General features: G+C 42.3%; 1 protein-coding gene across 7 annotated transcripts in view; it reads left to right on the top strand.

Moving 5' to 3' along the window:
- Positions 1-26,578, top strand: part of lrba (LPS-responsive vesicle trafficking, beach and anchor containing) — a 187,461-nt gene that overhangs the window by 122,473 nt on the left and 38,410 nt on the right. For all 7 annotated transcript variants that reach the window (XM_085782186.1, XM_085782169.1, XM_085782144.1 and 4 more), the window contains exons 40-45: positions 12,763-12,880; positions 13,077-13,179; positions 15,646-15,761; positions 15,883-15,995; positions 22,009-22,149; positions 23,765-23,884. In XM_085782186.1, coding sequence (XP_085638312.1) covers positions 12,763-12,880; positions 13,077-13,179; positions 15,646-15,761; positions 15,883-15,995; positions 22,009-22,149; positions 23,765-23,884 — 711 coding nt within the window. The remainder of the gene's footprint in view (positions 1-12,762; positions 12,881-13,076; positions 13,180-15,645; positions 15,762-15,882; positions 15,996-22,008; positions 22,150-23,764; positions 23,885-26,578) is intronic.

Raw genomic sequence — 26,578 nt, 5'->3', positions numbered from 1 at the left:
TTAGAAGAAATGGTTGGTTCTGCAACAAAATGTGCAAAAGTTTCATCTTGCGTCTGCTGGAGTCTTTCAGCTTTGTTCTTCTAAGTGAGTGATAAGGGAGGGGGATGTCAGAGCTTGGCATTTTTAGGTAGTGCTCTTTTCCTTTTCCTCTCTCTGGTAACATGATAGCCGCAGGAAAAGTGGCTCGCTGCCTCACAACACACACCGCCATGCACATGTGCACAGAGACCAACATCAGCACACACATGTGAGCTGAGAGAGTACATTTTTGATGCTCTTGTTCACACATTTTCTTGCTGTCTCGCAAACCCCGGATGGACCCAGCTGCTCCCTCCGTAGAGGGCTCAAAGAAAATCATCGCAGGCAACTAATTGCCTGGCAGGCCCCTGCATCTGTTCGGCAGATAGCACAACTGACGAAGTCACGGAGCAGATGTGTGTTGGCCGTGTGTGTGTGTGTGCGTAGGAGAACCCTCTCTGTGTTTAGCCACAAGCCATCAATATTGCATGTGGAGTTATTGTTGCAGAGCCTCTCCTGGAGACTACTAATATTGCATGAATGAGGAAGTGAAATTCGCTCTGCCTCCAGCTGATTGGTTAAAGGAAAAGTCTGCAAAAACCTGATTGGATGATAGTTGTAACACTCCCTCAGATCAGTATCACACTTTGAGTCCATTATGGATTATTTCTGTGTCCTGATAGAAGACACTTTCATACTTCCAGTTGTGTTTTAATTATAAATGTACACATTATTACAAATGTATTATTCATATTTAGATTTTTTAAGTAACTTTAAATGGACACAATCCACTAAATATTGGACATGAAAAAGCTGCCTTTATCAGCAGTGGTACAGTATGACAGCTGCAGCAACAGATGGAAAAACAAATTAGGCAGTTTTTACAGTTGAAGTTGTCATTTGTGAATTAGTAAAATTTTCAAATATGATTAGCATTTTAAATCTGCTTATTGAGACTGGCCAACACTTGTTTACTGAAACTTTTGGTACAAAACAGTTCAGTAGCTTTAATTGCATGTGGACTAAGTGCAAAAATGTTGCACTGTCAACATTAATACACTGTGTGCACTTTATACTCACAATGTAGCATGCTACTGTGACACAGTGAATATTAATATATATATTGAACCCACTGAAACACAGTACTGCAAAAATCAAATACCGACCTCAATTTATAGAATAAAGTGAGTTATTGTTATTTTATTGGACTGGGTAAATCCTTGGGTATGTTACAATGACATACACTTAAAATAAAGAAAAAGAATAAATGCTCACTGTTCAAAAATGAATTTGTTTTAGATAACATATCATATTTGCCTCATGACGTCCCCAGTTTGTTTGGAAACTTTCACTCAAACATAAAAATGTCTTTTATTTCATAAAAACTACACACAGCCAAGTTGTCAAGTTGAGCTGTGCTGTTGTTCCTGTATCCTGTGGATATCTATTGTGTGTTTCCAAAAAAAGTTTCAGTTGAAGGCCAAGCAGAACAGTGTTTTGGGAAAGAAAACCAGTAAATTTCTCCTAAAGGTCAGTGTCCAACCTTGGACTATGCAATGATAAAACCTCCATTGAGAAGACATTGGTAACTCTAATTAGTGGGGTGGTGACGGCTACCCGGGGTTAGCAGGAGTGGATGAATGGATGGTCACTCAGTCAAAGAAAACCACCCTGGTGTTATGTAGCGACCAGTCTCATGTCGTTAAGCTCTCCCTAAAGTGTCAAACTGCTGGGACTCCACCCCCACCCTCCCTCTGCGCGCTCCTGCTCGCTCCGCCAAACTCTCATGGTCGCCAGGGACGACCTTCGGCTGCAGCTGCCAATCACGAAGAGCCATGGCAGCGAGAGGTCTCTGAGAGAGGAGCCTATTGATTTTCCAGTTAGAGCCTAAGTAGTGTGTGCTATAGGACTAACGGACAGCCCAAGCAGGTATGTCATTATCAATGAGCCCACGGAAACAGATTCCCTCACTCTCACTCGTTCATATTGGCCTCCTTCCCTCCCTTGTTCCCTTCCTCCATCTCTCCTTCGTGCTGCTCCTCCATCCATTCCCTCCGCTCTCCTCGTCCGCTCTGACAGAGTGCATCCTGGGATGGTCAATAAATTGCTCGGCGGCAGTACGACAACAGCTTCCAGAGTGATGAGTTGAGATGACCTTCTTTCTCTTCTTTCCTTCACTCTTTCACTGTCTGAGCATCCCTGCTTGTCTATGTACAGTAATTATGGCACCTAGAGGACGTGAAACCTTTCCCTACAAGAGACAGACTTGTTAGTATCATTATATTCCCCTCTTGGATTTTCCAGTAACCTCAAATCTTTAAAATCGAGACTCAGTTTAATCTTTAGCATCATTCCCTGTTGACCGACTCCTTAGGCTTATCCAGTCATCAGTAAACCCAATTATTATCATACCATTCTTCTGGCTTTGTCTCACTGTCTGGACTTTGGGAGCTTCTCGGCATAAAAATGTGTAAACAGTTTGGAATAATTTAAGCCAATTAGAGGAGATAAGCCCAGACAAAGGTTGAAAGCTTCTTGAAGTGTATTGCTGCGTCCCAGTAGAGCAGTTAAGTCGTGTTACCTTCCTTACTGCCTTTTATCTCTTTCTCTCTCACACAAAATGCACATGCACCCCAACTCTGTTGTTTCCTCTCCAATTTGTGTCTCAAACCACATTGATGGTTGTGTAATAGTCCCTCCAGTTGTCCGAGGTTATATCAGCAATGTTGAACTCATGCTGAATGGATGATGTCAGTGGTCTCTGGCCAGATGTGGGGTGTTAGTATGATGGAAGAAGATTTGTTAATGATAGGCTTCAAAGCTTTGAAGAATCTGAGACTGGCTCCTGGGCTATATCTCTTCTACGCATATTTGTGATACTATGAGATTGAGATCAAGGGCCTTATATGTTTAAAAATTTAAGTTGTTTATCTGTTTATGTGTGGAAAGTTGGTCCATCTGTTGGTCCACAAGTCTGATATTGTATGACACATCTTATAAGAATAAAACATTTTCTTAGTTAAAGATGTCACACATTGCTTAAGTGCACCATGCTCTGACATTTCAACCATGCTGGTGACAGCACTTGGTTCAAAGCTCTTTTGAGGCTAAGTATACTCTCACAGAGCTGCTAGCATGACTGTGCTAATATCTAAGCGTCAGACTGCAGTTTAGTCTTTAATTTGCTGTTTTAATCAAACAGCTGCAGCTCAGTGAGGAGGGGATTCCTTTTTTTAACCTTGGAGATGTAACGTAAACCACTGAGGCTTGTGCAAAACAGTCTGATGAATGTCTGCAGAGAGTGGTAACCAGGTAGGACAGGTTGAGGAAAGACGATTGCCACATTGGTAATCACATAAAACCATTAGAGACAGTGTCATCTCACCACCTAATGATGACTAATGTCTCCCTTTCAATTGCTCTTGCCTCAAACACACACACACTTACAAACTACCTCGCCACAAATAAACATGCTCAGCCTCTCCCTAGCCCGCTGTTTGTGACCGGACTTTGGACCTTAACACAACCACAGACCACTGTGGCTGAGACCTAGCTCGCACTTAACTAAGCACCTCCAGACAGAGAGCTGCCACCCCCTTTTTGCACCTGAGCCTAGCCCCTCCATCATGCTCCATCTCGGGGCTTGACTGGGCCAGTCAGGGGGCAGTTGCCTCCCCTCCCTCCCTTTGATTGATCCCCTCTCTCCATCATTTATTCCCTTCGTCTGCCTCTGACACACGTGTCAAAGGCAGCACACCAGCCTGATGGATAGGCCTGTTTATGGATGCCAGTCTGCCTGGTAGGCTACTGATATTACAATCAGCACCTGTGTACCTGCTGTTCACACAAGCCTCTGTTATTCAGCTGAGGTCAGACAGACACTCGGCTCCAATTGAAAGATCGATGTCCAGCGCAGCGTATTGGAAATTGGAATTGTAAATGTGCTCTTGTTTTGTCAGATAGCTCTGTGCTGCATATCAGATGATAACACCAGGTTCATATGTCATAGATTTTGAGTATTATTTGCTACCTTTCATCAATATTTCAGTAAATGCAAATGAAAAATGCTTGACACAATTTTAATTATAGCTGTGAAATCCTAAAAGAAATCAAGAGGTGGTCTGATGTATTTGTTTTTGTAAGGTAAGCTGAAAGCATTGATGTGCACTCTGTGTAAAGACATCTCCTGTGCCGGAGAGCAAAATGTTACATTGCTGAATCCTGGTGCCTCCATCGGCATTATGGTTAATGACCCATCCAGTCTGGTTGAAATGGCACATCCATAGGGACGTCCTGCAGATTACTTACTCATCCAAGACTCTTTTCTAGCAGACATCAGCACAACAGAGGTTCACTCCTGCTCTGTGATTCAAAGACTGTGGAATCAGGATGTAGTTTAGATATAAAAGCAACAGACTATTTTTGATATTTTAGAATTAAATTAGAGGATAAATAGGTCTCGTTGAGGGGTTTATGACTTCTCCAAGCCACTGGTTTCATCCATCCTGTTAGCTCAACAAACACAAAAAATGTATATCATGGTGCACATTCTTTTCTTGCATCATGGACTTTCATTTCCATTTATTTAATGGCTCAAGTAAAATGTGTTTCACTCCAGCAATCACAGTCATATCCAATCTATGTAGTAATGAAATGTTGAGGCTGGGTTAAATTGAACAATAAAATGTCTGAACCTTTATTTTATATTTTTTGTTTCTCTCTATAGCTGCACTAATTGAAAATTTTAACAAGGGTTCACATGTTCAACCTGCAGATAATTACTATCAAGGACTGTGCAGTTCCCATTTCCTTACAGAGTATTAGCTTATTTCAGCTTATTGTTTTGGCTTTGTAGCTCATAACTTTACCGTTCTGGTTTGGTCTTATCATTGTCCTTAGCGATGTATTCAGCTGCGACTGTTTTCAAAAAGCAAAAGAGCTTCCACCTGCACAAAAGTGCTGACGAACATAATATAACATTAACAGCTTAAGAGGCAGACATTAGCATTTCAGAAGAGAAGAAATGAGCTACAAGGAGAGTGAATATTGGACTTGGATTTGTCAGGTGGCCAAAGCCGGATTCCAAATGGATGATAATGTTTCTCTGTGTTTGCTTGATGTGCAAATAACCTTTGCCAGCACATTTGTTTTACCAACTGAAGGATTTTAATGTGTCTAAAGTTGCTTTTGCATCTGGCTCCATTTCCCATCACTTCGTCCACTACACTTCAGCAACCAAAACTAATCAAGCAATGAAAAAAAGAGAAGTGATTCTAGTCTTTAATTTACCTGCCTCCATTTTTCCAAAAATACTTTCTAATTCAATTCACTCTGAAAATGCTTGTCACTGATAAACCTGTAGCTCCAATTGAGTCACCTTCAAATTCTCAAGTCTCCACAACCTTTCCTTTATACAAGTCCTATTCTCTCTCTCCTCTTTCACTTCGGACAACCAACCTCAAATTCCCCAAGAGGGGTGTACTTTTCACCCCACACCCACTTAAGCCGGTGACAATAGCCGGATTAGAAAAGAATTTACTTCAGCGAAGCCTCGCACCAACCCCGAAAAAAAGCCTATCCATCACTAAATAGCAAAATGGGAGAATGAAGGAGAGCGGAGAGAATGCGATAGGAGCCGGTCAGCAATCTTAACCTGTCTGATGTTTGCCATGGAAGCTTACAGGCAGTGAAGGGCCAATAGCGTTGAGTTTTATACAGCTCCCCTGCCTCAGCGATAGCTCTTAGCTGTCTCTTTGATTTTCTGAGTGTCAGTGAAAAGCATATACATTCTCTTTCACCTTTTCCTGATGTGCAAGTGTTTAATGATGAGCTTGACAAATCAAGGAACACATTTAAGCTCTTTCAATCCAGTCTCAACAGGTGCCAAGTGACACCTCTGTGCCAAAACCCCAAGAATCTGAAGATTCTTTGATATTAACAGCTCATATTGCCATGATAAGCAGATGTCTAGTCCTGATTTCATCATACATATTGGTCAAATATCTGGTACTACATATTCGGATTCTAGAATTTACCATTAAGATCTTCTATTTTTTATGTGACAGATCCGTAATGCAAAGCCGACCTTGGTTTTTATGGCTGATATTTGTTGATATGATATGTCGTTCAATTAGCAGGAGCTGAGAAAAAAAAAAATCTAACATCAAACTTGAAGCTGGTTTGAAACATGTATTGTGATAATTCAAAGATAGCAGACAGGATCTTCTCAATTTGTGGATGTCTGCTTCATTTCACACCCCTCTTCCCCTCACTTATGTACCCTTATCCCCTCCTTTGTTCCTCATCACCTTTGAGCCATAAACTCTGGCCTTTGTGGCTCCAGCCTAAGCTGTGATGGGGTAAGAAAAAAGGAAGCGCTGATCTTGATGATTAAAAAAGAAACACTGGTGCCGTTGAGTATCCTTTGGCATCCCTGAATGTGCTATCTCTGTGCAATTTCACTAAAACTAAAATGTAAGACTATAAAGACTTTAATATTGTCACACCAACTCTCTGAGGTTGAGTTGTGATATATTCAACATTACATGTTTATGTATTAGTGTTTCATGTGGCCACTTTGGCATCTTATTATGTCTCGGGGCTCTTCTAAGGCTTTTGGCCTCAGAGCTTATGCCTGAAGGCTGAATGTCTAATGAGTTAATGCACTGAAGTCTTCACTTCTCTACCAATTAACCCCAAGACCACTGCAGCATTTCCCTAAATCCACACAAGACCTTTTTTTTGTGCTCACTTCAAAAAGGCTAAGTAGCCAGTGAAAGGAAAGGAGAAAAGGCTAACCAGTTAGCAAACACTGAAAAGAGCCAGAAAGGGGTTTAATCCTTATTAGGCTAAATTCAGACTAAGTGGCCCCAAAGATCCTTTCAAAGGGGACTTCTTTCCAGCGAGTCCAAACTCTTACCAGGGGACTTTTGGACTGAATGCTTTGAGCCTTTAGGCTTCATAACCTTATACTCGCTGCAAGCTGGGCTTGTTTATTTTGCTTTAGTTCTCTCACACTCCAGCACAGCTTCTTAGTTGTGTTTATTTCTTTTTTTGACCTTGTAGTTTGTTTTACTCCCCCTGAGGCAAATAGAGCTTTATGTGTGACCAGTGATTACATCTTGAATTAGTTACAAGATGGTGGAACAAGTGCTACTATCAATCATCAGCGAACACATATGGTCTTGACTTCTGATATTGAAGCATGTTCACAGCTGTTTTATTAGCATAGTCTGTTCTAGCTTACAGACATCTCTATGGATGTTTACTTATGGATATACGTTTTAGCTGGTAAGTTATTTTTGTCTCTTAAAATGACCAATAATAATGTCAAAGGGATAGTTTAACATTTTGGTACAAGTGCTTATTCATTTTCATGGTGAAAGTAAGAGGAGTCACTCAACGCTGTTCAGTATGAAGCTAGAGCCGTCTGCCAGTTAGCTTAGCTTAGCTTAGCATAAAGACCAGCCACCGTCTTATATTTAGTTTGTTTAGGCCACACAAGTACACAAATGGCAATTTCTTGTCAACCAGTGGAGACTCCAGAAATCCAAGTGTCACTCTTCTTGTAGAAAAAAACAGGAAAAGTGTATTTACCAAAATGCAGACTTAATTAACTTTTTAAAGAAGCTCATTTGGGTCTGGAAACTATATTTTTGTATTTTCACAGCTCGTCCCGCTGCACTACTCCCATAGTTCAACAGTCATGCACATGGCCAGTTGCAAAAGGCGGCATACCTTTGCTCAACCCCAGAGGCTTGAGGGAAACTGCTGAAGTGTGAAAGCAGAGTCATGTGGCTGCACTGTCTTAAGGTCATATGATTCCAAGTTCCTTTGATTAGTGAGCATTGTTTTCCCCTTGAATGGCTCACCTGTTTTACTTGCAGAGCAGCCTCCCAACACCTACCCACTACCAGCGCCCCCCTGTTTAAAGGACATAACACAGTTCCGGCTAAAAACTGCTGATACATTTGTTTTTATTTATTTCTAGTACCTATGGGGCCCACAGTTCTTCCCACTCCTTCTCTCCATCCTTCTTTTTCTGGCTATCACTCAATCTCAAAAGCAAAATCTGTCTTAATTGGCTCCAGAGGGCTCGGGGAGGCTTTGTGTCAGCGGTGATGAGGGTCCTGATTGGTCCAGAGGCACAGGCAGCCAACAGACCCTTGTTAGTGTGCCGGGACCCTTTGCTTGCTCGTTAGTCCGATGAACTCATTTACTGATGGGGGGTGACAAGGGCTCGTTTACCAGTGTGGAACAGGGAGTAGCAGGGGGGGCAAGGCAAGGGGGGTTGGGTGGGTGGGTGGCAAACAAGAATATGGATGCAGGGAGAGCAGAGTGAAGGATTATAACAGATCTGAGCTCCCGTGTTGTTGTGGATGCACCGGATGAGAGTGTCAAAAAGCTCTTAAATGTCAGTTTGGGTTTGTCTGTGCTTTGTTTCTCATTTGCTGCTGCAGTAAAAGTGCATCTGGAGTCTCGGTCCACTGAAACCCTCTTTATTGTAGACGGCTTGTTCCTGCGGTCAGCCAAGTGAGGGGAAAAAATGACAAACAGCGTGGCAGTGATGCAGTGGTTCACTTTGCCTCTGCGACTTTTGAATGAGGAAAAAGGGAAATCTCATTAAAGTAATAACAACCCCTAGGAATCTGTTACCTCTGCCCATTGTTTGCATGTTTAAGTCATTTCGTGACGAGTGTGGAGTCGAGTGTTGAGGGGTGGGCGGCGAGTGGCTTTCAGAAAATGAAAAGCAATACGCAACTCTACACGCTGATAAGTCCACAGGTTTTTCTCTCTTTTTTTTAATGAATTCTATCAATTTCGCCCAATACCGCTTGTCCCTCGTTTCTGTTTTGATGTTGATGGATCACCTCTCTTCCTCCCGCTCATTAATTTCATCACCTTATCTCCCACACCACTTCATTTGACCAAAAGGTAATAATAAATCCCTCATCCATTATCCTTTAACTGAGGCGGCCATGCGGAAATACTTAATAACAGGCAACAAATTGAACTTCAATCACCTCATTTTCCTTCAAGGATGCATAGCACATTACTCTGAACCAGCAAATATGCATAGCACTTACATTACACTCCTTATATCCAGTTTGAATTAACCCTAAAACAAAAAAAACATTGGTACTTCAATTACTTTTTTCTTCATATTTAATGGCAAATATAGATTTACTTATTTGATAACTGGAAGTGGTTTCTTTCCTCTTCATTCGAAGAGTCTTATCAGCCCCAAAACACACACACACACACTCACACACACACACACACACACACACACACACACACACACACACACACACACACACACACACACACACACACACTCACACTCAACCTCAACCTAGCCAATGAAAGCCTCATCTATCTTGGACCTAAGCTGCTGATAGTTGCTCTGTTGCTCCTCTTCCTCCTCCTTAATCCAGCGCAGTTTCAATTAAATTTCATCCGTGTCACTTTGTTCCTCCGCTTGACTTTACCTGTGTTTCTAAAGAGGCATCGGTTGGTGATGGAGGCTGGCCTCGTAAAGGAAAGCGTGATGGGGAGGGTTCACTGGCAAGGGACTGTCAGTGGTGACTGTGTGATGTGTGTGTGTGTGTGTGTGTGGTTATACGCCGCAGCCACAGTCACCCGTCCCCTCTTCATGTGTCCCTCTTCATTCTGCTGTCTTTTGGGCATCTGACAAAGACAAACGATGGTGCTTCAGAAATGAGCAGCAGCCCGGCGCACAAACAGGTTGAAAGAGGAGGAGGAGGAGGAGGGAGAGATGAAGAGAGGCAGACAGAGGGGAAAAAAAGCATTGCAATCAAGACCAGTTCCTTTGTTTTCTGTTTGGCTGTGTCCTCTCGCGTGACGCTTTGAAATTGATCTCAGGGCACACCAGACCTGAATCCACGGATATTGTTCCACTTGAAATGAAACATCAATAAAACTGTGCTTTCTACTCAACCAATCATGTTGACGTACAAGCTCTTGATCGTTTCAGTTTTGTTTTTCTTGTATTTAAACTGAACAATCCCTTTTTTATTCAAATATAAAAATGTAAATACGACACAGAGCTAGCAAAGTCTGGTTTTGGCGAGGCTTTTTCTTATTCTTCTGTAGTATTGCCATCTCTTTTGAGCCTGACTGATCCAGTTCCACTGTTACTATTTATCACAGAGGAAGCCGGTGCAGCCATAACTCCAGCCCGGACAATAACCTCCACACCACTGTAATTTGTCCAGACGTGGTCAGAACAGCGAGAGCATTACAGCACGGATAGTTTGTCACACTCCTTGTCACCCGCTCAGCTATTTCATCTGCAAGGGAAAGGGCGCCGCAGTTAGGGGCGACAATCTTGGGAACACACAGTGCTATTCACCGCGTTCCACGAGATTCATCGGTCCGGGGGAAAATATGATCTCTGGCTGCCTCCGCTGCTGTCATTTCTATCTGTGGAATCAGGGGACTGCAACTTCATCAGTTCAGTGCCGGGCATCTTCTTGACATCCGTCGCGAGGTCTATGAGCTTATGCTCCTGGGGATGAAATGAGTCAACCACTCCCTTTTGCAGGTCAAAGGTCACTCACCAAGTACTCACTCATCATACACCTGAAGACAGTTTTGATCAACTAGTAGAATCAGTTTTTTTCTTCTTCTTTTTTTTTCCAAAATGAAAGAAAATAAAATTATATGAAAGTCTCTGTGGTCCAAGATGATGTGTACTGGGATTTTTTCTGCAGGGCATGATTGTCTTCATAGCAATCATGTCTGTCTGGATAGAAAACTAATCATGTGTCACAGCCTGTTTGTCATCAAATCTCCCTAGCAGTCTGTTTTATAGAGATTCTGATATAATTCAAATAAAGACAAAATGTTTGTTTGACCTAAAAATAAAAACTCATACAGTATCTGCACTATGCATCATATGAAATTGCAGATAATGTTCATTTCATCTTCTCTTTAACCTTTTAATCCTGAAATCTATCTAGTACTCCAACTGACCTGATATGTATAAAGTTTAAGAAACTTGTCTTTTCTCTGAGTGTGAGCTGCTCCTCCTTTTGTAAATTGATGAGTTCTTCTGGACTTGATTCGTTTTTTAGTAAAAAAGTAGCTTTTTTAATAAACGTCATGTTTTTATTGAAAGCATGATGTCACCGCCAGCTACCAGCTAACTTAGCTTAACATACCAGCCACAAACTGGCAGATTGATTGTGTGGCTCATGTCAAATGTAACAAATATTTCTTACCAAAGCAACTAAAACTCCCACACTAATGTGTTGCGTCTTGTTTGTTTAGTCTGTGAAGGATTGTAAGTTTAAAAGCGGTCAACTTTGTCAACATCTAGACTTGCAGCAAAAAGAGTATGTTTTCAAAATTGTTGAAGTATTGCTATAAAAAAATTGCTATAAAAAAATTGGCCAATCAGAAAAGTCATGGTTTCTTCATTTGTTACATTTACATTTTTATATTAGGATGGTACTGTATAAAATTTCCTCTAAAAATATTAGTTTGTTCTTGTTCCTTGATGATTAAAAAAAGAAGAGAAGCTATTTACTCCAGTGAGTGTTGATCTTTGTGTACTGGCTACAGTCTAATGGCTACTGGTGTAGTCATCTCAAAGTCCCTGTTAAGGAAGATAGGAGTGTGGTGGATTCAGACCCAGCCAGCTTCTCCTGGCCACTAATCCACATTTAATTGAACTCCAGAGACTTTGAAGTGAGTCTGTGATGCAGGCAGGTTTTATTCCTCGGAGAGATAGCGAGGGAGAGGCTGTCCCCAGCTAAAGGCCTCAGCTGGTCTGCTCCGCTTGTCCCCTGCCTTTAATGAGCTCCTTTAACTTAACACTAGGCCTGGGTTACAAGCTCGCATTTGAATATTTGTGATTAATAACACAAACTCTGAACCATGCTGTGACAACCTTAAGTGTCCCTCTTACCTTTCCACCATATCCCTGTACGCCCCCCCTGTCAGCAGACGCCTTTGAAACCGCAGGCAGAGGGGGAAACAAACACCTAGTTAACAAAGCAGTGCTAAGTAGGTTAGCAGCAAACCTAAACGCTGGATTAGTAGGAGTACGAATCACGGGGGCAGAGCCGATCATCTGGGTCTGTCAGGCACGGTGACAGCCATCAGAACAAGTTACTCTGACAACCACCGCAATCTCTACAGGGACAGATTAAGCTCAGCTCATTGAAGCATTTTCAAATCTAGAGCCAGCTAACATAATATTGTTTGACCCCTGTCACAGTTACCGCCATGGAAATAGGAAAACGGCCCCATCACATGTTTAGCATAAAATAAGTCTGTCCTTGTCACATTGAATTGTCTCTGTATGTTAAAGCTGTTTGCTTCTTTCGCTCATCTTTGCTGTGATATCCTGATATTCATCTTCACCTGTGTGCTGTAATATGGATGATCCTTTAGTGAACTAAACGCTTCCCTCACTCCTCCTCCATTCTCTTGCTGAAGGAATCTCTTTTTCATTGAGGCTGATCAATATAAGACATTAATCGTGCTGCTCAGGCCGTCACACCATCACCGCGTGAAAAATGAACTAACCCGAGCCCTCTGTCTGCTCTTCTTTCTCTCCACCCCTACTTTTCCCCAATCTCTCGTGTCTCTTTTTTCTGTAAATTTATTTTCCTTATTTCTTCTTTTTTATTATTCCATTCAAATCTACCACTTCCTTCCTCCACCCCCCTGTTCCCTTTGGTCTCTTTCTGATTTCCCTGTCCTGTCTTCCAGATTCTAGCCTACACAGAGGGTCTTCATGGAAAATGGCTGTTCACAGAGATCCGTGCCGTCTTTTCCAGACGCTACCTACTACAAAATACTGCTCTGGAAATCTTCATGGCCAACAGAAGTAAGACAGCACCCATAATTACTTATGGTATAACTGGTCCATATTTCTACTGTAACCATGATGGCTATACAAACAAAAGGTTTTGGGTGTTATTGAATTAAAAAACACAGCAGAAATGTATTTGAAGAAGTCAGTGACATGTATTTATGATGATAACCTTCAATAAAACAAGGTATTTCTCTTTGTCTCTTTGCAGCTGCAGTCATGTTCAACTTCCCAGATGCTGCAACCGTAAAGAAGGTGGTGCACAGTCTTCCTCGGGTTGGCGTGGGAACGAACTTTGGCCTTCCACAGACCAGGTGAGACACATACTGTACATACAACGTTTAACTTTTGATTATTAATGCTGCAGGTTTGTGTACATCACCACCAGGGCAGCTGTGGCTCAGGAGGTAGCGAAGTGTCCTTGGGCAAGACACTGAACCTACACTTGCCCTGATTGTGAATCATCGGATGTATGAATGTGTGTGAATGATTAGCCCCCGAGCCTGTCTGTGCACAGAGCTGCATGAATGTGTGTGTGAAACAGTGTAAAGCGCTTTGAGTGGTCCAAGTGACTAGAAAAGCATTTTATAAGTGTAAGTCCATTTACCATTTTCCACCAGAAAATAAAAGTTCAGAGTGAAGCAGGACTTCATGATTAGTTTTACAGTAGATGATGGTGATGGTGATCTTGTACAGACATGCTTTATCTGCAGCTCTTGATGCTGACTACCATCTCAGGTTCATTACTGATGCTCCCAACAGTCATCATTGCATCCTGTATAAAAAGGCTGGCAGATCCTCTCACTCCGAAGGGCATGATCAGCATGTGTATTTATTTATTTATCTTACATCCCATGGACTAATGGCTGTCTGATGCTCGTCAAGTTCATACTGAGCTTCCTTCTCTGTAGCATCAACCTGAACCCACAAGAAAGCACTTTAAAATGAGTTTGTCCTAACCTTTTATCTTTTATTGGTATGCGTTTTAAGTCATTCTTGTTACATTATTTATGTATTTACTGTATTTAGATGTTTGTTTTAATTTGTTTTTTTTAACTAATCATTTTATCTCTCTGTAAATGAAATCTTTGCCCTCATTGATCTCTGAATTTAAAAGACGTACACTGTACATTGTCGTTGCATCACAAACCTGTGACCTGAATTTTTTTCCCTCCTTTTCTTCCCGCCACTTGCACACATGGGCTGAGCACTGATTTTTTTTTTTTTTCCGGCATCCCTCCCACTCTCTCCTCACCTCCCAAACATAATTGGCTTCACACAAACATAGTCCCGTTCATTTATTTATTTCCATCAGTGTGAAGCAAATAGTTGCTTGTAAGCCTGCAGGGCACACACCCCCAGCCTCCCCCACAGCCCTGCCTCCCTCACATTATGTCTGCTCTGTGTCCGGGCTGCACTAAAGCCAAACCCACCCTAACTGCTGGCATATGGAGAAATAAAGGTAGTGCCCAGGAAGTTCTGTCATATACATGAGTTATGTGATACATTAGGCAGTGGAATATTTTCTCAGTGTTTTGGAAAGAATATAGATGAATATTCAATAGAAAACTTGCAAAGTGCAAATCATAAACAGGATGACTGCAGGTTTTCATAAGTCAAAATTTAAGGAGTTAAACTTCCAAACAGAAAACAAATTCAAAGACATGAGGTATAAATCTCTCTGTGCAGGGATTTGTTTCACTTTCATTCCTCATATTGTGAAATTTTAGCCATCGTTAATCTGAGTTACAGCAGTCGCTGTCTGGGGGGATTTGTGAATATTCTGGTGAAGTGTTTGTGGTCAGAGGGAAATATTTGATCAATATTAGCAAACACAAAACACGGCATGTAGCAACAACAACAACAACAACAACAACAACAACAGTGAGGGCTGTGCAATCAGTGCATCCAGTAATGAATGGAGTGTGAATGTAGTCAAGTGTGTGTGTGTGCGTGTACGTATATAATGCAAGAATTGGTGTGTGTGTGTGTGTGCTGAGCTCATTAATCAAGCTAGTTTGCAGACCAGGGACACCTTGGCTCTTTGACCCGAGGACAGCTGTGCCGGCCAGCTCAGTGTATACACACACACACACACACATACACACAAACAGCCACAGCCACTACAACACAAATTTATTTCCTATCCAGAGTCCCACACACCATTTTATTCTACTCATTATTGATCAAATGCTTTCCGTCTTTCATCCTCTAAATATTTACAACTGTGATGTAATCCACAGAAAATAAAAAGAAACAATAGAAATCTACAAAGAAAGCACATTCATGCATATTATTGCTTCTAATATCAGATATAGTTTGTGCTGTAGTACACGTAGTACACAAGTTGTTTTTTCACCTTTGAGGGCCCTAATGACCATAATCTTGCACCATGACAGTGATTAATTCCATCATTTTCTTTTGTTTTAATTGGATTGTGGGTCATTTGTTTTCGTCCTACAGCATACATCACGCTCTGGGGCCTTGTTTGTGTGTGCACACGTGCACACAAATATCTGCATTCGACCCAATTTATGGCGTATTTGTCTTCTTAATTAGCAACAGTGTAACTTCAGTAGATTTTTCATTTAATGACATGTGTATTACCAAAGCCTAATAAAGCTTCAGGCTTTTTTCAGCCAGCTCTGCTCTAGTGATGTTTAGACTGATTTTGTCTCTGTGCTGTTTGGTATAATTTTTTCCATGAGATCACCAGGACAAAGAGCATTTATGTGATCACAGCTGTTTTAATATGTGTCACCCTATGTTTGTCTGTATAGGAGAATCTCCCTGGCCACACCAAAGCAGTTGTTCAAAGCGTCCAACATGACCCAGCGTTGGCAACGTCGGGAAATCTCCAACTTTGAGTACCTCATTTTCCTCAACACCATCTCTGGTGAGGACACCATCACCCATCACCTGTGTAGTGTTATTGTGTGGCTCAAAGACGGAGACATACATAAAAACAAAAGCTTTTAATTAATTTAATTCAATTAATTCACTTTTCTGTCCACCAGGTCGGACCTACAACGACCTAAACCAGTACCCAGTCTTCCCGTGGGTTATCACCAACTACGACTCAGAAGAACTTGACCTCACTCTGCCCAGTAACTTCAGAGATCTGTCGAAGGTAAGACACCAGCAGCACGTCTCCCCACCCCACCCCCCACTGGTCTGTTTTTCCTTAATTGCAAAGAGAGAGGGGTTGTGTGTGTGTGCGTGGGTGTGTGTGTTGTCCATTTAGTTGCGTGTAATTGCCATTGATCATAGTTTAGTGAACCAGCTCCTTAATCACTGATCGCTATCTTGACACAGGTGTAGCGATGTCGTTCTCATTCAATTACTCATGTGTTTTAGTAAAAAAAAACTGGACATTACTGTTTAACAGCAGAATAACTTGGACGGGTTTTTTTAATCACTTCTAGTCTTTCTTGAGAATTGAGTTGTATCACATAAATATAATAAATTAAGGAGATAATGTTGAAATTCACTAAAATGCCAGCTGATGTACATTATGGATAATCTCTATGATTAGTTGGTTGACAAAGTCCCGCCCTGCTGCAGTTAAAGCAGATTTAAGCCCCTCGCGTTCTCCCTCTGTGATCCCCATATTCTTGCTTATAGCTATTCCTTTCAGTGCGTAATTGAAAGTACATAATTGAATTCTTTCAAGGTTGACCTTCTGCAAACACCCCAGGAAGTGAAGTAGTACTCCCTGGTAGCTCCTGGCATCAAGTGATTGGACTTAAAACAATGAAACCTGCCCCGAGATGCTCCCTGGCACATAAATACACACGCTCACACTGCTGAAATTGCTTAAAAGAGACTCCCCCATATTATAAGTAGACATGCAATTATTTACTTGCATGAACTCCCTCCCTTACACATGCAGAAAAAAGAAGGTAAAAAACAGACTCCAAAGCTTTCCAGCTGCCCTTGTCGGGGCTGAGGATCAGTTGTATGTAATGGTGTCCAGAGGTGGGAGGACGGAGGATTAGCTCTAGAGTGAGATGATTGAGCGACTGTCGAGCAGCTGGAACAAAATGACTGAATAAATCAGCCACAGAAACAAAAAGGCATGCGTTAATGGACAGAGGATACATCGGAGGAAATGCATTTCAGAGTTACACTTGAGGGCATTTGTTCAGGTCCTGGGGTCGTCCGTGCTCGTGCAGGGTGAGGGCGTGGCGGTGGTGCTGAGACAAATGGAGGAAAATTACACTTAGACTGTTTTATAAAAAGGCAAAGAGCTGTGTTGAAGTGGTTGTGGTGGTACTAAAGGTTATAATTTTGTGTACCTGTGTTAGTTGTTCAGTTATCTCTCTCATGTTATGTACCAGACAGTTTGTACACCGTTGTGTGTCCCATCCACAGAGATGCTGTGACAGCTTTTTCACTATGTGATTCTCTAAATGTCATAAAACTGCACAGCTCTTTTATAAACTGTCACATCACGACAGTCATTTTGCAAAGTAATCCTCAAGGAATGTGCCCTTGCCCGTGTTTGACTGGCAGCCCGGGATGACGTTGCATTGGTTTTCAACAAAAGTTGAGCCAGGTTCTATTTTTTTTTTTTTGACAGACGACATCGGAGCTCTCTGTGTTTTGGCAGCCTGGATGTGATTTAATGGAAATGAGTGAAAAATCTTCCGCGTCTCTTTTTCCTTTCAAAAGACAGAGCTGTCAAGAGAGTTTTCAGTTTGTCAGAATTCATGTGTCCCCAAACATTATGTGATGTGAATATAGTTTGTCTTTGCAAACAAACTAGAAACTCAATAAAATCCATTAACTCTTTTAGGCGTTTTCACACCCGAAGTTAATTTGCTCTGGTCCACTTCACTGGAGTTTGTAAACTTGCAGAATTTTCCTCTCTGTTCAGTTTGCTTCACACAAAAGAAAATTCAAATGAACCAAAAACTGCATCATTGCAAATCATGTGAGAATGCTTATTATATATTTTTTTATTGATAGGAATGTCTGGCTGGACTTGGAAAGAAAACAAAGGTAGAAGGTTACAGGAACCGTCTAGCTCAAACGTATGAGTTAATCTGTCAGTGGGTTCGGATCAGGGTCAGAACTCTTCTGCAACAGAAATGAAACTGCACTAAAGTTATATATATATTCATACGTATGTGTATCTGCCCCGGTGAGTTGAGCCAAAGGGGAAAATGATCCAGGGTTTGGTTGAAGTAGACGACGAAGCGCAGGTCTGGAGTCACCCTTAGGAATTGAAAAGGTTGAAAGATGTTATCGGTACAGTGTGATCCAGTGTGATACAATAACCCTACATAAATATCATGGCTGTCAAACACAGGAACACATGAGCCATCCACTCACAGGTCCACTCTTTCACATGCTGTCATATACTTTCAAACACCCCAACAGTCAACACCTCGTCCCTTCAGCTCTGCTCAGTCCTGCCCCCACCTCTGGTCTGCTCCTCTGTGTCTCCATCCTCTGCTTTTATCCCTCCCAGTGTAGCCTTCCCAACTGTATGAGGCTGCATAATTTCTCTGTTTATCTGGCTTCATGTTGCCCAGTGGGCTGAGGTGTGACAGTTGTGCTCTCTCTCTCCACCAACATACACACACACACACGCTCACACAAACATGCAGCCCTCCTATAGCTTCTTCCGTCTTCCGTCTCCTATTCTGCCTCCTGCTTTTCTCCTCTGCACTGCCTTTTGGAGTTTGGACAGCTCAGCCTCTGTGCTGCTCAGTCGAGCCTCGCAGCCCCAGGGACTAACTGGATGAAGGGGGGAGATGGGTGAAAGGATGAGAAACAGAAAGACAATCGAGGAGAGAGTCTGTAAGAGAGAAAGAACAACATCGTTCTCCTTTCTCCTCCGAGGGTGGGATAGCAGCAGAGAAAGGAGGGAGGGGAGGGGAGGGGAGGGTGCGGGCCAATCTTTATTATATCTGTTTTATTCATGTTGTTGACACGTGTGTGAAATCAGTGTATGACCACTGGACCGTGGCAGACTGCAGCGTCTGGAAAAGGGCAAGCAGCACTGTGCAACCCCCCCCCCTCAACTACCCCCACCCTCCAAATCAACCCCCACCCGCCAATTCTGCACTCGAAATCATTTGTATTCTGTGTTTCTTTTCTTTGCAGCCTGATGTTTTCTGACCGTTACAGTTCATTCTGTGTGTGTGTGTGTACCATTTGCCACCTTGCTTTTTCTCTTTTCTTTCTGTTATCATTCCTCTCTCTCGCTCCCTGTTTTGTCTCTCACTCTGTCTCTCTTTCTCACCCTCCACATATCTCTTATCCCCCTCTTATGTCACATTGGTGGTTGTCTCTTATAGAAACAGGTCATCTGAGAAGCCTCCAGTGACATTGAGAAGCCAAATTGCCATGAATGTGTGTGTGTGTGCGTGTCACACACTGTCATCATCCCCTAGCACAACAGAGGCCACACAGAATTTATGTTCCCTGCTGCCAGAGCCGTTCTGACCCCGGGGACTTTCTTATCATAAACTCTAACCTCAACCTGACATCAAACGCCGACCCCCGAGATAACATTGTAGTCACGATAAGCTCACACCAGAACAGACTGAAAGTGTGTAACTCTGTTTTTCTTTTTTTGTTATAATTATTGTCATTATTATTCCTCTGCCCTTTACTACGTACATCTGCACACCGTCACAAATCTCCTCACGAAAATGCACTTGTCCTACATATATATAATAATATTGGGCAATTCAGTGCAACATAAGCCAGAAACATCTTCACTCATGTTGCAGAGCTTTTAAGAGAGCAAACAATTTAAAGAATTGTTAACCTTCTAACTATTCATTAGTTTGTTTTGCATTTACATTGAGACAGAAATAGTGTGGATTTATTGAGCGTTCCCTGTACCTTTGTGCTATAACCTACTACTCACCGCCAGATCAGCTAATGGTGTATTGATTTCACCATACGGGCCCCATATGTTTATCCCCCAGGCCCTCCACACTATTTTCACTGTTTAAATAGGACATTATACATAAACACTCCTTTCAAAAGGCTCTTTTGATTTATGACTCAAAGCCCCAGTGATGCTCAGATCGTTGGTAAGCTATTATACTTCATCATCAGTGACCCATTATTGTTTTAAAAGGAAAGTAGCACTTGGTAATGTTCCTATAATAGTCCACAGGAAGATCCTTCTCATTCCTGAAGGCAGCGTTTCTCTCAGGGTAAACACACCCATTGTGTGGGATCATTTAGCGAAAACAAAGTTAATTTAAGCTAACTCATAACAGATACATTGACACACCTGCAGCATCATGTGACCTCTGTAATGTCAATGACCATTTTAACACTTCTCTGCATGCAGTGCTTGTAATTCAGTAATCTTCGTACAGTTTCAACCAACAATCTGTTCTCCTTTTGTGCAAAATGTGTAGATTTGTTTTCCATTAACTCTATTACCTGCATATTAATGGCAGTGTCTGCAGCTTTAAATGGCTCTGAACACCATCTCCTCTGGATGAAGAACTGATAAGGACTAATCCAAGATTAATTCTCTGATGTTTACTTGCTCGAAGTGGCAGCACAATTTTGCTCTGTAGCTTTCTCTCTGGTCTAATTAAGACTATGAGATTGGTTCATTTATCTGAGAGCTCATCAGAGCGCTATTCTTTGCCACGACATATTAGGCCAATCTCTGGTGGGGCAGCAGCAGCAGCAGGCGTTCCATCAACACGCTGCCAGCCGCTCTGCTCTGATGTACGGCGCCGTCACCGCCGCGCTGTTGTAGCTACTGTAAGCTGAGAGCGCCAGCCTCACTGTAATTTACAGCAGTAAACAATGCTGTGCGCGTGCAAACCAACAGCCCCCACGTGCACTCACACACAATTCTCTCTCTCTCTCTCTCTCTCTTTCTGTCACTATGGCACTTTCAGTCTTTTTTTATTTTATATGCCTCCTCTCCCTTTTCTTTTTTTAATGAGCCGACTGTTATTAGGGCTATAAATCAGACCAATGGGTGTGATGTATAATTCACTGTGTGTACTCACCCACCCCCAGTGGCCCTGAGGAAGCCCACAGTGTATCACTGTCAGCACAGAGCCGTGCAGCGTGGTGGCACAAGGCATTTCGCTGTGTAAATCTGCACAGGCTCAGGAACACTATTTTTTTTTTTTACAAAATGGCATCAAATATGCACACGCTAAACTGTGGAAGGCAAGTGACTTTGTGCAACCCTTTTGTGCACCACTCCCACACTACACAAAAATACATGTACACAAGCATGCTCCATTACACCCACACAAAACAGTAGCCATATCGCAGATCAATATAAAAGCCAGGCACTGGATGAGCCTTGTTGTGACAGGCACCCTATGATATGAAAGATATCCGATTGATCCACGTCCTACTAGGCCCTCGTCCTCAAAAGGCCATCATTCCATTACCATTGATCTGCTGTGTGTGTGTGTGTGTGTGTGTGTGTGTGTGTGTGTGTGTGTGTGTGTATGAGAGTGGGAGAGAGAGAGAGATAAAGGGGGGTTTGAGAGAATGAGGCACAGCCAGCAGAGGACTAATAAAAATTGAACCAGCCTGAAAGTGATTTCTATAAATGAGTATTTAAATAATAGCAGAGTAGCACTGGATTATTGGTTTTTGGAGAGCGATGGAAAATTAATGCAACTTACCCATTTTTCTAGACTGCAAAGAGGGCCAGTGACCAGTGTATTAGTTACAGATTAATAAAAGTCGAAATTAGAGGAATCCACAGCCTAGCTATTGATATTCCTAGTGGGCACTCTTTCATTGGAGCACATTAGTTTTCTCTGACAGATTACAGCTGCAGGGGCCCTGTTTCACAGCCTATAAAAAGCACTCTGTGGGAAAGGATTGATCTCTGTCTGAAGGGAAACATCATCTAATATTCATTTGAGATTGCACAAAGGTTACTTGCTTTCATTTGCCTTGCAACGGTTCTACTGCTAGGAGTGGTTCCTGGATATATATACACGGTACAATTCAGCACTGCCTCCTCGCTTTCCCTTCGCCATCGCACTCGTGTTTGTCATTTCTCGTCTTTATCTCTGCTTTCATGTCAAGCTGCATTTCAAGGAAGTCACAGGCTATTTATCACTTTGTAACACACTGAAAATGTATTTGATGTTGATGAGTATTTTTTTTTCTCCCCACAGCCCGTTGGCGCTTTGAATCCCAAGAGGGCGGCGTTCTTTTCAGACCGGTATGAGTCCTGGGAGGATGATCAGGTGCCAAAGTTCCACTATGGCACCCACTACTCCACCTCCAGCTTCACAATGATGTGGCTGCTGCGTATGGTAAGTGCATTTCTAGATGTACACAATTTTTTTAAATCGCTGATAATTCACAAACATTGTTAGAAATTGCTTTGATTACACTATTACAAGAATAAAATGAAATTCCTCTTCAGCTAATGGATGTTACAGCTCACACCTCAGGGTCAGGTTTAACAAAGACAGACTTTGACCCCTTGCGCAAAGCAGTTTTGTTTCTTAAGCTGCACTGAGACAATTAATTCTTGGTGAAGAACAAAAAAAAAATGGCAAACTGATTTCCATGTTACCATAGCAACACTTGTCTTACTGTAGGCTTGGGTTAGCGGGGAGGGGGGTTAAATGTCTAATGGTTTTGTCTTAAATGAGTCAGTCTTTATTTTTGCACAACAATATTGGTTGCATTAGACTAATCTATGAGCAGAATTAACACAGGCCTTTGTGACACCACCCAATGCAAGTGTAGTTACACACAGCAATATGCACATTAAAATAATTAGTCAAACAATCTTTATTGATTTTTAAAAAAAATGTATGTTCATTACTTGCTTTGATTTACCCTTTATGATATCTGTAACAAATATATTTGTATCAAATTTAGAATATTCAATATAGATGCTAAATATTGCATCACATGTTTATTGTTCCTCATTTAATGTTGCATATAAATCATTGCACAATATGTTGTTTCCATATACTAATATAACAGCCACAAAACAGAACATAAATTCTCAAGAATCACATGTATTATCTGTGATTTGATGTGTTTTAGAGGAGCCTGTGTGGTGCACGTGGTGCACGTGGTTCACTGGAGTGCTCTCTTTCGGTACCTTTGAATGGATGCCATCAATCTTTCCATACTGCACTCATGGGAACGGGAGGTTACTAAGTTTCTCCGATGTGCAGTTTTCTGCTGTTATTGTCCCAGTAGCTCACTGTCTCCGTGACTCCCAGTAGAGTTACCTCATTGATCCCTGCACATCATTAGAGGGCTTATTCTAAAGCCACTTTACCAGAAACCCGCCGCTTAAAACTCTCACTTAAAGATCAAACCTAACATCAGACAGTAACTGAAAAACTGCTCGTGTCGTGGTTGTCGCTCTTTCTGTGCGTTGCCGTGACACTTTACAGTGCACTCAGTCCTATACTGCTGCTATAAACGCACAATGAGATGATGGGAATGTGTTTAACCTCTTGGACATTTTTTTGTTACAAATGAGCCTTACGTAATTCCAGGCTGAACTTAATTAGCCATATATACAACATTAGTCTGTAGCTGCAGCCCAGCATATTGTGTCCATGTCACTTGGGGGCTGTTGCGTCAGAGAGACACGGCTATTGATCGGTTCTAACAAGATTATACATGATTAGAAATGCATCAGTAACACGAGTGTATTGGCTTTAGTCGCTCACTGGGATTATTGTTATTTCACTTGTTCATTTTCTGGACTCCAGTTTGTTAGAGGGTGTGTAAAAAGACCAGATTTGATTCAGATCTGTTTACATAGTGTTGAAGCTTAACAGACTTTTATTGTGTTTTTATTGCACAACAGAGGATTCTATTATTGCAATCACAATAGCTGTTGTTAACAGTTATATCAGCAGTTTTAAAGCTTTTCTTTTGCTTGCTAATCAACAGGAACCCTTCACCACGTTCTTCCTCAACTTCCAAGGAGGAAAGTTTGACCATGCTGACCGCACCTTCTCATCAGTGTCCCGGGCCTGGAGGAACTGCCAGAGAGACACATCTGACGTGAAGGTACTGTACACACTGATGCACACAATAGATCCCCACCACCAAAAAGGGTTTGTGTCTTTTTAGAGGTAAGAGATAAAGGCCTGTGCAATGCAGGAGGATAAATCCCCATCCAGCATCCTCACAGTCAAAGAAGAAAAGGTTTCAGAAAACGTCCAGTCACAACCAATCATTGTCCATTTGCAATGAAAGCTTCCTGGTCTTCTGATCAAAGCGTTAACTAATCCTCATCTGTCCCAGTCGTCTGTGTCAGATTCAGCCAGCTATAACCGGGACTTGAATCCCTGCCCATTGGGCCCCCAAACTCTAAGCTATTGGAGCTGTTGGATCTGCCCTGCAACAGCACAGGTCATTCTCATACTGAAGGCCTTCGAACTCCCAGTGCACACTTTAACTGCTCCCCTAAAACATTTACGACTACAGTCAAGACATTCTCTGTCAAAGCCGGGCTTTTGCTTGGTCTCCTGGCACTCGGTCACTGGATGGGGGTAACGGTGGTGGTGTCGGGGGTTTTGACGCTTGATTGCGTTTACCGCCCCCCCACCCCCCACCCAACATCCCACCGATAAAACATATGGATTGTGTTACTGCCTAGCTGGCCGATGCTTGATTGCGAAAGCCCAACAAGAGCCCTCGTTTGCTCTCCCGGTCTAGACCTGTCATTGTGGATCAAACTGTGAGAGCTCAACTTCAGATCAAAACAAAGGGGAAATCTGGACCACATCACTTTGTTTCCATGTTCAGTTTGAATCTTTAACATATTTTGAATGAAAGTCCGTCGACTTTATCCACTCGGACGCACACATTCATGTTCTAGCAAAAGAGGAATTAGCCATTAGATGTATCAATTTGGTATGCTAAGTACACCATTTAGCTTTAGCAGTGCAGTCATTGATAGCGACTCTGTCCCTGCCAGAGGGCAAAAAAAAGCACCAGTGTTTTCATACCACAGCGGTAAAGACGGGGTGATAATAGGTTACAACACCCAGATTCAATGCGTCTCTAGCCTGGGTGACGCTAGCATGACCTCCATTCCCCAATCCCCTGACCCCCAGCCTCAGCCCAAAGGCATCACAGGGGGATAGAGGAGAGAGGGGGAGGCTTAGAGGTAGCAACAGTGGAAGTGTAGTAGGTGAGCCCGGGGGCCAGAGCCCCTTCCAGTGACCCATGACAGGACAGGATTAGGGATCAGAGGGGCTGGCCTCTGACCAGGCCAGAGCAAAGGGGCCACTGCACATAATGGTCCATGCAAGGCGGGGTGAGTGTTGGGGAGCGAAGCCCTCAAAGTTTTGTTGAAGGGTGTGTGTGTGTATGTGTGTGTGTGTGTGTGTGTGTGTGTGTGTCCTGCCACCTCCTGGTCAAATTTACAGCAGTGAACCTGGGTGAGCTTGAGGCCTCGTTAAGAGTTTGACCTTTCGTTCGAGGTCAGATTTTGTGGAGTGAAGAGATTTCAGAAGTGAGGAAGTGCTGTGTTGTTTTAAACTTGTGTGTTTGCTTGCTCATTTGATTGGATGTTTTCACCACATTGATGAGAGGCAGATGTATTGTGCCTCTAATCTGATAAGAGAGACCTGTAATTGTTTGAGTAACTACTTTTTGTATCTGTAGAGACCACGAGCCTCTGTGTAAAGAATTCTGCTTAAACCTGCTCCTCGGCCTCAAGTTGCAGCACAAGTTGTGTTTACAGGCTGCCTGCCACGCTGTCAGATGTGCTGCCGGCCCGACGGGGCTGCGGCGTGTCAGCTTGATGTCGACGTCGGTCTGCTCATCTCTGATGTCAGACTGTCAACATGTTTGTATCTCTCTGTCCCTCTTGAGAGGACCAGTCAGCACTTGGAGTCGGTCACACAGGCTTTGTTCACAGATAACAAGACCAGCATCACATCCTTAGAAATAAAATACTGACCCTGTATCATTTAGTCTCAAAGATGGTACAATAATGATTTAATGATTACACCATGAAACTAAGACTGGTATTAGAATTATATCAGACTGATACTGTAATTATTACATGCTTTAATTTACAATGGGGTCCAAATGTCTGAGATACCACTGTCTGTTCATGTCTATATAATTATATTCTATTTGTGTCCTGTCAAATCATGATATACATTATCTCAATGCACGTACAGGTTTAAGGTTTAAGAGTTTGTGAGGAGAAAGAGGGTGGAGGAGCAGAGAGACCATGAAATACTTTGCTGACTGATGTTAATTATAACAGAAAATAAAGTAATGGCATTATTATATGGAGTGATAATCAATATCATTTGAATTCTAATGCCTTGACCTGCTGATCCAGAAATAGAAACACAATAATACAGAGTAAATTACATGAAGTGGCACATTATACAGTAAATGCAGAGAGAGAGAAACCAGTGTATTATGGGAACAGTACCAAGGGATGCTGCAGGACTCTCCTGTATCAGCTCAAACTATAAGCTTTATCAGAGAGGGCGCCTGAACTCAAACTCACATCTGCCTGTACACAAATGATCCAGAAGTGTAAGAGTAAAGGTGTCCTCTCTATTGTGAAGTACAGTACATGTCAAGTATTTTTGTCTTTTGCATAGAGCAGTAAGAGCTGAGAGCTGGTGCTTCAGTCTGGTGTGTTGAGTCGATGAGACAAACCCACAACAACAACACTGGAGCTTATGCCTGCAGGACAGTATGGATTCAACTACATGTTTTTAAACTCCG

The sequence above is a fragment of the Trachurus japonicus genome, chromosome 1, assembly GCF_045865225.1.
Source record: "Trachurus japonicus isolate A0001 chromosome 1, Traja_1.0".
Taxonomy (NCBI): Eukaryota; Metazoa; Chordata; class Actinopteri; order Carangiformes; family Carangidae; genus Trachurus; species Trachurus japonicus.
Note: the sequence above shows the minus strand (reverse complement) of the source record. Positions and strands in the feature narration are given on the sequence as shown.